Genomic DNA, 13868 nt, shown 5'->3' with positions numbered 1-13868 from the left:
TCTCATTTCCTTTACAGAAGAAAAAAGTTCCCCAGGGAACTTTTCTAGTTGAAGAGGCAGTAGGAGATAAAGAAGGCAACATTTTCAGAAATGTCAGCTCATACTAGTATTTCTTGAAATGTCTCTCAGTAAGAAGTAAGGTAACAATGAAACCCAGTTAAGACAATCTGGGGACTTATTCGATGGCTCCTGGGCTTCGCTGGTGGCTCAAAAGGTAAAGCGTCTGCCTACCTTGTGGGAGACCCAGGTTGGAACCCTGGGTCGGGAAGGTCCCCTGGAGAAGGAAATGGCATCCCACTCCAGTACTTTTGCCTAGAAAATCCCATGGACTGAGAAGCCTGGTAGGCTACAGTCCACGGGGTCACAAAGAGTCAGATACGACTGAGGGATTTCACTTACTTCACTTATCCGATGGCTCAGCAGTAAAGAATCTGCCTCCAATGCAGGAGATGTGGGTTTGATCCTTGGGTCAGGAACATCCCCTGGAGGAGAAAATGGCAACCCACTCCAGAAATCTTGCCTGGGAAATTCCATGGACAGAGGAGTCTGGCGGGCTACAGTCCATGGGGTGGCAAAAGAATCAGACATGACTAACGGGCTGAACAACAAGACAATTTTGCAAGTCAGTAAAATAGCATGGTCCCAAAACATGGTTTTTGGAAAGTCAGAAATGATTAGAACTGGACTATATAGTGACATGGAGACATTGCTTGTCCATCAAAGAAACCCATGTAATGAGCATTTTGCAACACCTTCACCATAATGTGTGCATCTTTCTACTGGTGAGATATTGGCTTGAACCACAGAATTTATACATGTATGAATTATCTTGAGAACTAAATTATGTTTTCTACTTTTGTTTTGTTACACCACACCTAATACACTTGGCATTTATAACTCACTAACTGCTTTGATCCAGTGTCATATATATATTCCTTTTCATCTTTAGCTGTTATATATGAATTTCAAACACAATTTATTTTTAAATTTACTTTGGATAAAATCTATTTGGTGGTTTGAATCACATAAAGTTTTATGAGAAAATGTTACAAGTAAGGTCCTTTTATTGCATGAAATTCAGAAATGCTTTACTATCAAAAATTGGGACTGAGAGAGGCATCGGCGACAGCAGCGGTAGAAGCAGCAATTTATCTGTGTGCAGCCCCAAATGGAGAGGAAGATGCTAATTAAAGTGAAGACGCTGACCAGAAAGGAGATTGAGATTGACACTGAACCCACAGACAAGGTGGAACAAATCAAAGAGCGTGTGAAGGAGAAAGAGGGAATTCCCCCAGAGCAGCAGAGGCTCACCTACAGTGGTAGACAGATAAACGTCAAGAAGACATCAGCTGATTACAAGCTGTTAAGTGGTTCAGTCCTCCATCTGGTATTGGCTCTGAGAGGAGGGGGTGGTCTTCGGCAGTGATAGACCCTGCTCCATTTTACCTCCTTGCCCTGTCACTCATAATGAGGCATCATATATCCTCTCACTCTGTGGGACACTAGAGCCACTGCCCCCTCCCCTGGCTGCCCAGTCTGTTGGTGGGAGACTGTGAGGACCCCAGGAAGCAGTGTTCCTGGCCCAAAGGGCCCTTGCTGGCTATTAGGTTTTAGTTTGCAGTCCTGTGTGCTTCCCTCTCTTATGGCTGCATCCCTGATTCTCAATAAAATATTTTTTGGCAAAAAAAAAAAAAAATTGGGATTGAAATGCTCCTTTAACTTATATATTTTAATCACTTTGCATATTTAGAAAACACTTCAAATTGATGAGATGCTGTCCTCATCAGAATGCTTGATGTTCAAATTTAGTTATTGCTCTGATTTCCCTGCATTGTGTGTTTTAAATATGAAATTTAAAGTAATCCCCAGGTTTACTTAGGTATGATAAAAAGAGAGATAAAAATACACAAAATCACCCCTTTTTACATGCAGGTTGAGGCAAATAATCATAAATTACAACTACTTCAGTAACTCACTTCAAAAATGTATTCTGAAGAAAAATCTATTCTTAACTAACCAAGTGGGGGTAAGGAGGATTGATTTTTTTTTTTCCAGAAATGGTTTTGTTTCTTTACCTTGTTGATATAAATCCAAGAAAAACTAAAAGATCACAAATGTGAGAGAGTGACAGATTTATCTTTTTAATTGCTAGTATAATTAGATAGATAGATAATGATAGAAGATAGGCAGATAGAAGGAAAGAAAGAAAACAGATTTCTTTTGTGTCTATTTTATTAGTTGCCACTCTTTCATCAACTCAAATAATGGAGTTTTTTAACAGCTTATACTATGGTTTTCTTTTTTCCCAATTGGTCTTTAATCTGCTTCTAAGACTTAGAAAGAAAGTTACAGCAATGTACTATACCTAGTAAACTCTTATTATCTTCATTAGTGGCTTGTATTGTTTTAACATATTTCCTCTTGACATGGAAGACTATTCCACTATCAAAATATTAAAGCCTTTGCTGGGCCCTATCTGAATTTATGTTGGCAGCTTATTATTTAATTTGATTTTTATCACATGAAAACTGAAGCAAGGTAAGATATGGCATTAACTTTTGGATACTAATACATATTCTTTTTACATTTGTGAAAAGCCTTGCTTCTTAGTCTAAGTGCCCTCTGAGAACAACTGAAGGACCCTTTTGTGGTGAATCATGCTGTAATGAGGCTTCTCTTCTTTTCTGATAACTAATCTCCCTTACAGGCTGACCCAAATGTAGTCACATAAAGATAAACTTCACTGTAGTAGAGTGTGTAGTCGAAACTATTATTAACAAAATAATATGAATCAAAGTAATTTTTCAAAACTAAGTTACAAATTTTAGGCTCTTGTGAAATTTGAAGCATATTTTAAAAGCTAATTGAATAGCTATATTGTTAATGTAAGCAATTTTTTCAGTGTTTTTCTGAAAGCAGCTTTGAAACAAGAAGACAAAGATAAAATGATGTTCTAAGTAAAAAAGATTATTCAGAAAATGAAGCAAATTTAACGACATAAACAAATCATTACTGCTAGTAAAGATACCAAGCTAGACTAAATAGTGCTCAAATAGATGCAATAAAAACATTAGTCCAAATAATTTCTACACTAGATGAATTAAAGGGTCTTATGTAATAAATTTCTACCAAACTATGAGTATACACTATTGACAGCTAACAGTTAGTGGGTGCTTGTCAGATGACGCACTCGAACAATATCATTGAATTCTCACATGAACTCTTAGAAGTAGATTCTATTATAATTGTGTTTTATAAGTGAGGAGACTGACATACAGAGAGGATACAAAGTTACATGGTTATTAAGTGGTTATACAGCCAGGATTTGAACCTATAATTAGGCATCATTGTCAAATATCTTAATCACCATATAGGCTAGCCTGGCTCCTATCTATATTAATTAGTGGTATTTGCTTGTTATAAACATAAGTTACTACATGACAAGCTAAGTAACAGTGGACTAGAAGAGTTAAGGGAATTATCCCAAGTCTTTGGGTTAGTTAGTAGCAAAGCCAAGAATCTCGGTTTCCCTGTTCAGTGTGTTACTCAAACGTGTGCTGCCTCCCAGTTATATAATATGTGAAGAAAGCCAGAAAGTAAATTTAGAAAGATAATCTGTGGTAAGATGACCACAGAATAATTAAACATCATCAAAGTCGTTCAATCATTTCAATTTACAGTGCCTGTCTAGGTGCTTCCTCCCAACCCCACCCCCACCCTCCAGTTTTCTATTCATCGGGGCATTTAAAAAAGTCACAAGATATTGATCTAACTGAATTTCTTAAACATGTGAAATTCTGCCACAAGTCCTGAGTTATGGCCGTGAAGAAGACACAGTTCTAGCTCACTTGTGCATTATGTTATTAGAAGCTTGCTATTGTTTGGATCACAGATTAAGAAGGTAGGAGCCTTCTGAGCTACTCACCTAACATCTTTTATTAATTTTAAATTAACCTAGAAATTAAAGGGAGTTACTTTTATTAGAAAGAAAAATTGGTTTGGTAATTATCTGAATAGTCACCAGCTTGCATTTTATTCTCAGGTCAAGGCTTCAGTTGCTTACATAACCTTCAGAAACTCAATAAATTTCTCCCAGTCTTAAGATAAAAATTATGAAGCTTAATTTCATCCTGCTTTCTGCCACTTAACACTGTCCAGTAGTTCTCCTATCTGTAATGTGTTCCCCTTATCAGATGATATGGGATAAGCAGAGAAATCTGAGGAGGTGTGATTGCATTCAAGTCTGGGTGGACTTTTCCCTTTCTTTCCCAAATGCTGAGCCTTGGGTACTATCCCTGTAAGAACCACTGAGGCACAGTTGCAAGGAATGGGGCTGAGGCCTTGGAAAGAGACCCACATGACTACACTGCTGGTTATCAGTCAAATAATCTTCCTAGGAGAACACTTTCAATACTCTACAGATGCCCAAAAAATAATGTGCAAACCCTCAAGCCTAGCAGTTTCACTTTTAGCAACTCACCCTGGTGTCTCAGTGGTAAAGAATCTGGTGGAGACAGGGTTTCAATCACCAGGTCAGGAAGATCCCCTGAAGAAGGAAATGGAGACCTACTCCAATATTCTTGCCTGGGAAATCCCATAGATAGAGGAGCCTGGTGGGCTATAGTCCATGGGGCTGCAAAAGAGTTGGACATGACTTAGTGACTAAACAACAGTAACAACAATTCACCATATACAAAGATTTATTCACAATCATAAAAGAATCCAAATCACAGCATCACTTCAAATAGTGAAAAAGCAACAATTCCAAATTTTATACAGTACAACCAAATCTGTATAAGGTAAAAGTCTAGCAATAAAGTATTTGTTAAATACTTTAATGCCATGAAATATTTTATAGCCATTCTAAACACAGAATAACTGTTGGTACATGAAAATGGCAATAAAGAGTTCACAAAATATGATCTCTATGTTTAAAAATTTTATATTAATACTCTGAAATTTAATAAAGATTATAGTTGAGAGGTGCAATTACTGGTAGATTTTACTTCTTTCTTTGTGAATTTTCATATTCCCTTAATTTTCCTAAATGAATTTGACATATTCCCCCAGTCTCATCTGTAAGTATTAACTCTTGAGTTACCACTAAATTTGATTCATTTCTTGTCTAGATTCCCCTCCTGGCCAGGTGCTGTTTCCATGACATCTGTCATAGGTAATGGTGACCCATCACTATTTCCTAGTCTCAGTTTGACCTGTTTTTTGGGGTTTGGTTTTGGTTGCCATTGTTTTGTCAATATTCTCTTGGTAAGGTCAAGGGGAAGGCCTGATAGGAGAAAACCTTTTTCCTTTCAGTCATTCTTGAGCATCTTACTCACTGCTGTGAGTTAAATGATTAATAAGTTATTCAAAGCAAAACTCTGATGTAACAGAAAAGAGAAATCTTTCTCAAATCAATTTTACTAATGTTATGTATGTCAGAGTACATTATGTCACAAGGATAATCAGGCCTGTGAATGAATATTTATATAAACACTGACAAACAGAATGGTGTGTATAATATGACTTTCTCCAAATTCTCTTTCTTACATAATTAATGTGTCTCCAAAGTAAACAGGCATAAAGAAAAAATTGTGACCTTGTAGTTGAAAGGAGAAGAAACAAAAACCTTCTTATAAGACAAATATTCTGTTTGTAAAGTTTTTGACTGAAAAGTTTATCTCACATTTGTACTAAACATTCAATGTCTATAGAAGGGTATAGGAGAGTTTTCCTGGAGGAAACTGTTTATCTGAACAGTTTAAGTTTTGTGTGGGCTCAGTTTCATGCAATCAGGTTTCACTTCCTGTAATAGACTGCTATTTTTTTTAACCCGTGATGAAGAAGCTATGTCAGTTTATATCACAACAACTTGTTCAAGCTAGCCAACTTTAATTAATAATTGGGTTAAAAATAACTTCAGATCATCCAGGAACGTCATTGCTATGTGCAAACATAAATATCTTGTGTAGGCACAAAACTTTCAATGTAAGTTTGCATATATTTAACTGTGCTCAAAAGCCATTCTGACTGAATTTCACAAGAACACCATGGTGGAAATGCAAATACAGAGCTTATGGACTTACTTATGGAACACCTGTCTGCAATGTGGCAGTCTCCAATGCTATTATTGAATGGTTCTTTTCATAAATTTTGAATATGCTCAATTCTGTAACATAGCATCTATTATAAATCCAGTAGTAGTTTGGGCTCCTTTATTTCCAGGTAGTTTTCAAATGCTTCTGGTTTGGTAAAATTCAAAAGAACTTCACCAAACACCCCCTTACTCTCATCCATCTGGAGCTATTCATACCTTGAAGGGTAATGAAATCCTTCTACAGATCCTTGCTAAAATTTTAAGCGAGTTATCAGACTGTTGCTTTATCTGCACTGCTTAAATTCTGAGAAGCTGCAGAAGTTAGTTCTCAAACTTATTCTGCTTTGAAATTATTGGAAAGATTATCTCCCTGGTGTTAGGCAAAGCAAAATTTGGAGAGATCTGGAAAATTTGGTTTATTCCAAACAGATTCCATGAAGTTTCAGAGTGGGTCTACATTTGCTCAAACCTGTTCTCTCCTTCCTACAGTCAGCTTGGTTCACAGTCATCTGGACTTGATTTTCAGAGAAGAACCTGGAGATCAAAATGCAGCCGCACCACTTTTGTCAACCCGACGCTTTCTAAGTTGTGTGTATGCATGTGGGGCATGTGTGTGCATGCGTGTGCATGCATGTTTGTGTGTGTATGCTAGTATGTGTCTTTAGATCAAGACTACACTATACATTAAAACTAGTGATTGTTCAAATCAAGTTTTAAGGCTCCTACCCCTCCTCCCTAACTGTGGGTTTGCACTGGAAGGAACAGTGGAAAACTGTCAGGAAATAGATCTAAATGTTCCAAAACTTTTTTTGGAACTAATTTTTTTTAAGGCAGCAATCTATGCAGAGTCATTCCTTTCTATAATTTCTTGGTCAAAGCACCAATACATTTATTGGCCTAAGTTCTTTTAGAAAAGAGGGTAATAAAAATCATTTTTTTACAGCTGCTTTCACAGGACTATGTATAGAGCAGTTATTCAAGAAATTTTAGTAAAATGAATGTTTGGCTAAATGAATGAATGAAAGATGCTATCTAAAAGATATCTGGAATTTTTATGATTAGTACAATTTTGTATTCTTTTGTATAATTATGGTCCCTGGGCATCCTCTAAGCATATTATCTACCCCAAAAGCAAATATTTAATGAAATTTGCTTTAGCAAGCCTCCGAATAGCAAGCCTCCGAAATGGCCCACAACCATCCACATCCCTTGTTATCCACATCCTTGCGTCATTGTCTCTCATGAACTCAGACTGGCTGTGTGTCACCAACATAATATAGGAGCAACAGTGTATGACTCTCAAGGTTTTCTGATCTCTTGAATCACTCACTCTGGGAGAAGCCAGGCACATATTATGAGGACACCAAAGCCATACTTTGAAGAGGCCACTATGGAGAGAACTGGAGCACCTGGTCAACTTGTCACACCTGTGAGGGAACCACTTCAGAAGTAGGCCCTCAAGCCACAGTCAAACTTTCAGATGAATGTCACCCTAATCTGACTCCCATTACAAAAGAGTCCTAAGTGAGAACTAACCAACTGTGTCTTTCTTGAATTACTGACCTAGAATTTGTGAGCATAATAACTCATTATTTTATGCCATTAAATTTTGTGGTTATCTGTTATACCATTGTAGTAACTGGAATAATATTTAAATATGCAGCTAATTTACAGATTTAGTTCTCACTTTTAAGAGTATAGAAAATCAATAGAAATTCTAAGATCAATTAAAAGACTAAATTTTAAAGACTTAAATCTTTCAATAATCTTCTATCAAATTTCTTGTCTTAGAAGGGTTTATATATTAAGTAAATTCAATTTTGGACCATTGAAATTCTGGGCTGGCTTTTCTGGCCTTTAGCTGCTTGTTGGATTTATATCTTATTCCTCTTTGAAGACCTGCTCCTTTTACTATCAGTATCTACTGGTGCTCCTGGGTTTGGTGGATGACCTCTACTGAGTGAATGTATAAAGCTATTAGTGAATAATGTGTGATAAATATGCAAACCTCTGAGCAGATTTTGGTTCCTAATATGTGTCAGGCACTATGTTAAATGTTTCACATATTATGTTCCATGTTTTCACTCTCATTACCCCTTTGTGTATGTACAGTCCTTTTTGTAGTATTTCATACCCACTTTACCTTTCTAATAACCCAATGTATTTCGTGACAATATTTGCTGACAAAGGGAGTTTGTCAGCCTTTAGAATCTCCTTGACATGATTTTCTTTTTAAGGATGTAATCAGCTTTTGGTTTGCGGAAAGAAAATCTGAGAACTACCCATTAACCAATGGCTTCCACTTCCCCAAGAGACACAGACAGGTTCCTGCTCTCAAGGAGCTTCATGCTTATGAGAAACTTGACAATCAACAACCAAAAGGAAAATTAGTACAGAGCAATGACTTCCAGGCAAGATGCAAAATAAGAGAGATGGCTGCTTTAGAGGACAGATAGCCTGAGATCTGAAAAAAAAAAAGGGGGGGGGGTGGGGGAGTGAAGAGGAAAGGAAAACGTTACAGGCAGCGGGAGCAGAGCATTAAGGTATCCCCTTGGCGTTTTGGGGACAAAATGGAGACCAATGGGCAGGAGAAGAGAACACAAGAATGGTGCAGGATGATGTCAGAGAGGCATACTGGCCCAATCAGCGAGGCCTTTGTGCAACAGAGTAAGAAATCAGTTTTATTTCTAAAATACAATGAAAAGCCAATGAGGATTTTAAGCCAATGACATATTTCTAAAGGATCCTTCTGGCGGCTCTGTGGTATATGGGATACTCTACGGGGGCAGAACTCAAAGCAAGGGTTGTTAGGAGACTAATACAGCAAGATAGGGAGGGGTGATGGTGCCTTGACTATGGAGGCTGTAACAGGGTGGAAAAGAAGTGGATACATAAAAGGCATGCTTTGGAAGAAGATCACGAGGCACTTGCTGATGGATTGCATGTGGGGGTCTACAGCTGCCTGCCAAACCTCAGCTGTTCTGGCACAGTCACCTTTCTGGCCCATACAGCGCTGTTTGTACAATCATTTAAATCTTCACTAACCTTTACCTTATTATCTTTTAAAATAAAAATTGGAAAAAAATGTTGGTGTTAGTGATAAAAAGCATGGATCTCTTTAATGTGACATCTTGAGACAGATGGATATCATTTGGCATGCTGAAAGCAACAAGTTTTAGCCGCAGTGGTTTCTCAATGAACTCTAAAGCAGTCAATGGTGTATTCAACACTGAGGAATACAAGAAAATTAAAGACTGAAGAAAATGGATTAATGTATTGTTGAATATTGTTTCTAAAGGAAAAGGTACACAGCTTCCCAGGTGGGTCGATGGTAAAGAATCCACCTGCAGGAGATGCCAGAGACACAGGTTTGATCTCTGGGTCCGGAAGACCCCCTGGAGAAGGAAATGGCAACCCACTCCAGTATTTTTGCCTGGAGAATCCCATGGATAGAGGAGCTTGGTAGGCTATGTCCATGGGGTCACAAAGAGTCAGAAATGACTGAGCAACTTCACTTTGATACCAGTCATGTTTTCATACTTTTAAATGTATTCAGCCTTTTAATAAATATCACATCTCATTTACTATCACATTATATATACTGTTGCCCAGATACATTTATTCAAATATTAAAACATATTGAGTTTCTGCCTTGTCCCCGACACCTTTCTATGTGCTTCAGTTACAGAAATGAATAAACTAGGTCAAATATAGTACTTTCCTTCAAGAAGCTTACAATCTATATGATAGAAACATAAGTAAACAGACAATCTCAATGGAAACTGACAAGAGCTGTGATGGGCAATATTCAGGTTGCCATAGGAACACACAGGTATAAGCACAAACTAATAAGAAGGTGGGCAACTTGGGGTGGGAGAGAGTATTGGAAAATCCTGCTAGAGGAGGTGACTTCCAGGTTGAAACCTATGCTATGAAACTTATTGGTAAGAACTGGTCACTTTCCTAAGAATGAGCCCAGTCATTCATTCAGCAGACACACCTCAATGTAGCATCTTTTCTTCTCCTAATGTGGAACATGCCAGAAATGTTCTAACGTGATAAAGAGACAAAAATTGTATTCATTTTTAAAAACAGGCCCTGAAAAGAAAGTCAATTGTCAAGGCCAAAGATGGAGGTGCAGATGAAACAAACTGGTATAAAAAATCCAAGGCTTTCAGCCAAGACAGAAATCTCTGATGTATTGAAAAGTGGCATGTTGGGGTTCACAAAGGTTCTACTCTATAAGGCAGCTGAGCTCCCCTGTTGAGTTCTACATGGAAACACATAAAAGCTGACTGCAAAACAGACTCAGCAAGTGCCAGAAATAGTAAAATGCACTGATTAGGTGAGAGAGATAAATCACTGCGTGTCTGAAGAGGTACACTGATGTCCATTTGTGGTTTTGCTTTTGTTTTGTGAGAAAATATGAACAGTATATTATGATGAACTTTGCATATTTTGACAGTCGTGAAGGGCTCGGGCCTTCCTCTTTGGAAACAAAAGGGCTTTATCCCCTTCAGCTGGATACAATATTTTCTCTAAAGAAAGACTTACAGAAACCCAGAGTTCGTATCTTGGGTCTCTGTTACCGTCTTCTGAGCTAACTTTTGCATTGTGTCTCATTTACAAGTTCCCCTTCCCTACATATGATATGATATTACTGGAGTTAAAAAGCCGGAGGGACTAAGTTTCAAGTATTTCAAATGTTATTTATACAACTAATTTAGTCTGCCTAAGTAATAATGTACACACCTAGCAGGATCTGCTCTGTAAATGACTCCCCAGTTCACCTTGGTTTCCACTTAAAAACTGCCCTTATTACTAGCTTATTAGTCAGATAAAGTGAAGTGCTTATGTTAGATCTTATTATGCTCACAGAAGCCTTTCTTCTGAGGAGCCAGCACCTATCTGCAAGGTAAGAAAAAGTGAATTTACTTACCGGGGATCAAGAGCAAGTCTGAAGAAAGTCAAGGTTTCTAATGTCCTTGCTTGTTTCTACAGAGTAAGTTCAAATTTTAAGTCCATGGATTAAATACTACATCCTTTCGGATCTCCATATCCATAAATGCTTCCCCTTCTTTAACTCTCTTTACAGCCAAAACAATGAATATTTAGAAAATGTATGTCTTCATATAGTAGTTACTTTCTAAGCTATTACACAAATGTAATTATTGAATAGGATCTCATATGAGTCCTATATGAATGGGACGTTAGTATTTGATCCTCCGGAAAAAGGCATGAGGAAAAAATGTTACATGAAGAACTTTTCTGAGGCTGAAAAAATACTTAGCACAATGAAAACCATAAAACTGAGATTTTAAATGTATTTTCCTCATAAACATTTTGTTAATGACTTTGTAAATGCTTATAAAGTAACTCAAGCTTGTTCTGTCTTGTTAAAGTGCCAATGTCTATACAGATCTGACTGTGTCTTACCTGATACTAACTAGAAGCACCAGAGGCACTTACAGTGGTCTCAGCCCCAGACTTCGATCTTACTGACTTGCTCTGTAAGAAATACCAAAACAAACAAACAAACCAAAAGCTAGTAATATAAATAGGCACCACTATGTGTTCTTCTTAAAATTATATTTTAGTTATTGTTGTTGTTGATCTTAATTTCCTTTAGGTGAGGAAGAAAAATGTCCAGCAAATAAAATGTTCCCTCCCAGCCTCAGCTTGTGTTCAGGCTGTATCTGTAGGCCTACAGCATTTGTAGCTTGCAAAACTATTGCTCCTACTTGATTGAGATTTGTTCTCAAACACCCAAGAGCTGGACAGTACTTAGCAACTAAACCACCACCACCCATATCCTGATCTCTTAAAAAGCTGGTGCTTATCTTCAGAGCTTGCTAGCTGCTGTACAAGCAGTATTTCATGTCTTCATTAAATTACAATTAGGTCATTTTCTTTTTCATTTTTATTGTAGTACAGTTTATAAAAGTGAAAGAATTTGGCACTGTTTTGTGTCCACCAAAGCACCTCAGATTATTTCTCAAATGTTTTTGGTTGGATAAAATCTCAAAGGTATTTTGCCAAGTGCCCTTTTCTCCATGACTTCCAAATCCATGTAAATTTCAGGGAAAATTTAATCCGTATGTTTCTGATTCATTCACTCTTAACTCATCATAATGTTTTCAAAAAACAATTTTATGTCCAAAAAACCCTAGGGGCATTTTTTTTTTTAAATATTCTGTTTTTGGTCAAATTTTCCCCCTGTTGGAGCATGGAAGTTGTGCATTTTCAAGTATTAAGCATTCAACTTGAACTTCTCCCCACCCCTAGTTAACTTCAAATTATTCTTATAGGAGGTAAGTTCCAATCAGAACACAGAGAATGTGAAATGAGTGCACATTTCTGCCAGCAGCTGCCTTGCCAGAACCGAGGCTGACTCAATCAGCCAGAGCCTGCTGAACAAAGCCAAGTTCACCCCTTAAGTCTCAGGCGAACTTCCTTCTGCTGAGTCACCCCTTAAAGAGCAGCACTTGTGGGTCTGAACCTGCCATTTTGTAAAATGTGTGAGTTTAGGCAATCTGAACCTTTTGGGAACAATGGAACATCACACTTGGTAACCACTATCTCTGGCAGTGGAAAAGGAAAAGTCTTTCTGTGAATCATGTACTGTGTGTCTTCCACAGTGTTGTTTGTTTACTTCTTTACACACCATTGTAGGGGCATCAAGTCACACTATAGAGGACTTTAGATTTCACGTGAAAAACATCAAAATATGTCAAGATGCCGAACACATTAACAAGTAAATAACAAACACATGTTTATGCATTGGCTTCTAGTTGAAGCAATCTGGTTGGCATTTTCTCAAAAGAGTTATTTAAATTTTAAATGGAACAACATCTCATTTAGATTTTTGCAAATATGCAAGGGCACAGAAGTAATTTATATGTACATGAAACTCTTCACTGAAGCACCTGGGTACTTGACAATAATTAAAATACAAAGTAGACTTATTAAGTTTTCCTTTTAACTTTCTACCTTTTGCTTCTTCATGGAGAGTGAAAGGAATTTTCTAGGGTAGACTGCCCCACTCCAGTACCCTTACCTGGAAAATCCCATGGGCAGAGGACCCTGGTAGGCTGCAGTCCATGGGGTCGAGAAGAGTCAGGCACGAGTGAGCGACTTCCCTTTCACTTTTCACTTTCATGCATTGGAGAAGGAAATGGCAACCCACTCCAGTGTTCTTGCCTGGAGAATCCCAGGGATGGCGGAGCCTGGTGGGCTGCCGTCCATGGGGTCGCACAGAGTTGGACACGACTGAAGGGACTTAGCAGCAGCAGCAGCAGCAGCAGCCAAGTGGTCCTTTCTTTCTACTACCACATGCAACTTGTTCCTACAACTCTTTCTGCTGCATCCATCGAAAGCTATGCCTGATATTCCCTTATACACCCATCTATTTTCAAAATCAGTGTTTTTATTTCTTAAAGTATCAGTCCCTTTTCCCTGGCTGCCAGAGACTGAACATTTATTTCACTTTAATGTCAGCAATATAATTAAGGAAATAGACGATAGAGAGTATAAAAATGATGGAAAGTGCTATCAATCAGAAATTTCCACAACACAATTTCAACCATGACCTACGTATGGATAATTCCCATACTTATGTTGTTGGCCTCAGACCCCCTTACTCCATCATCATTAATTGTCATTGAGGGACATGACTTACATAAATGGTTCTCAAAGTTTGGTATCTAGAAACCCTTGGGTTTATCTGCAACCTGTGGAATCAGAAACTCTAGGAGTGGGTCCCAGCAATTTGTGT

At 37.8% G+C, this 13868-nt stretch overlaps 1 protein-coding gene across 1 annotated transcript; it reads left to right on the top strand.

The window, feature by feature from the left end:
* Positions 1-1031: 1031 nt before the first annotated feature.
* LOC133254433 (NEDD8-like) lies at positions 1032-1696 on the top strand. Its single transcript, XM_061428683.1, has one exon. The coding sequence runs from the start codon at positions 1169-1171 to the stop codon at positions 1424-1426; it is 258 nt and encodes an 85-aa protein (XP_061284667.1). The 5' UTR covers positions 1032-1168; the 3' UTR covers positions 1427-1696.
* Positions 1697-13868: the final 12172 nt, after the last annotated feature.

The sequence above is a fragment of the Bos javanicus genome, chromosome 9, assembly GCF_032452875.1.
Source record: "Bos javanicus breed banteng chromosome 9, ARS-OSU_banteng_1.0, whole genome shotgun sequence".
Lineage (NCBI taxonomy): Eukaryota > Metazoa > Chordata > Mammalia > Artiodactyla > Bovidae > Bos > Bos javanicus.
Note: the sequence above shows the minus strand (reverse complement) of the source record. Positions and strands in the feature narration are given on the sequence as shown.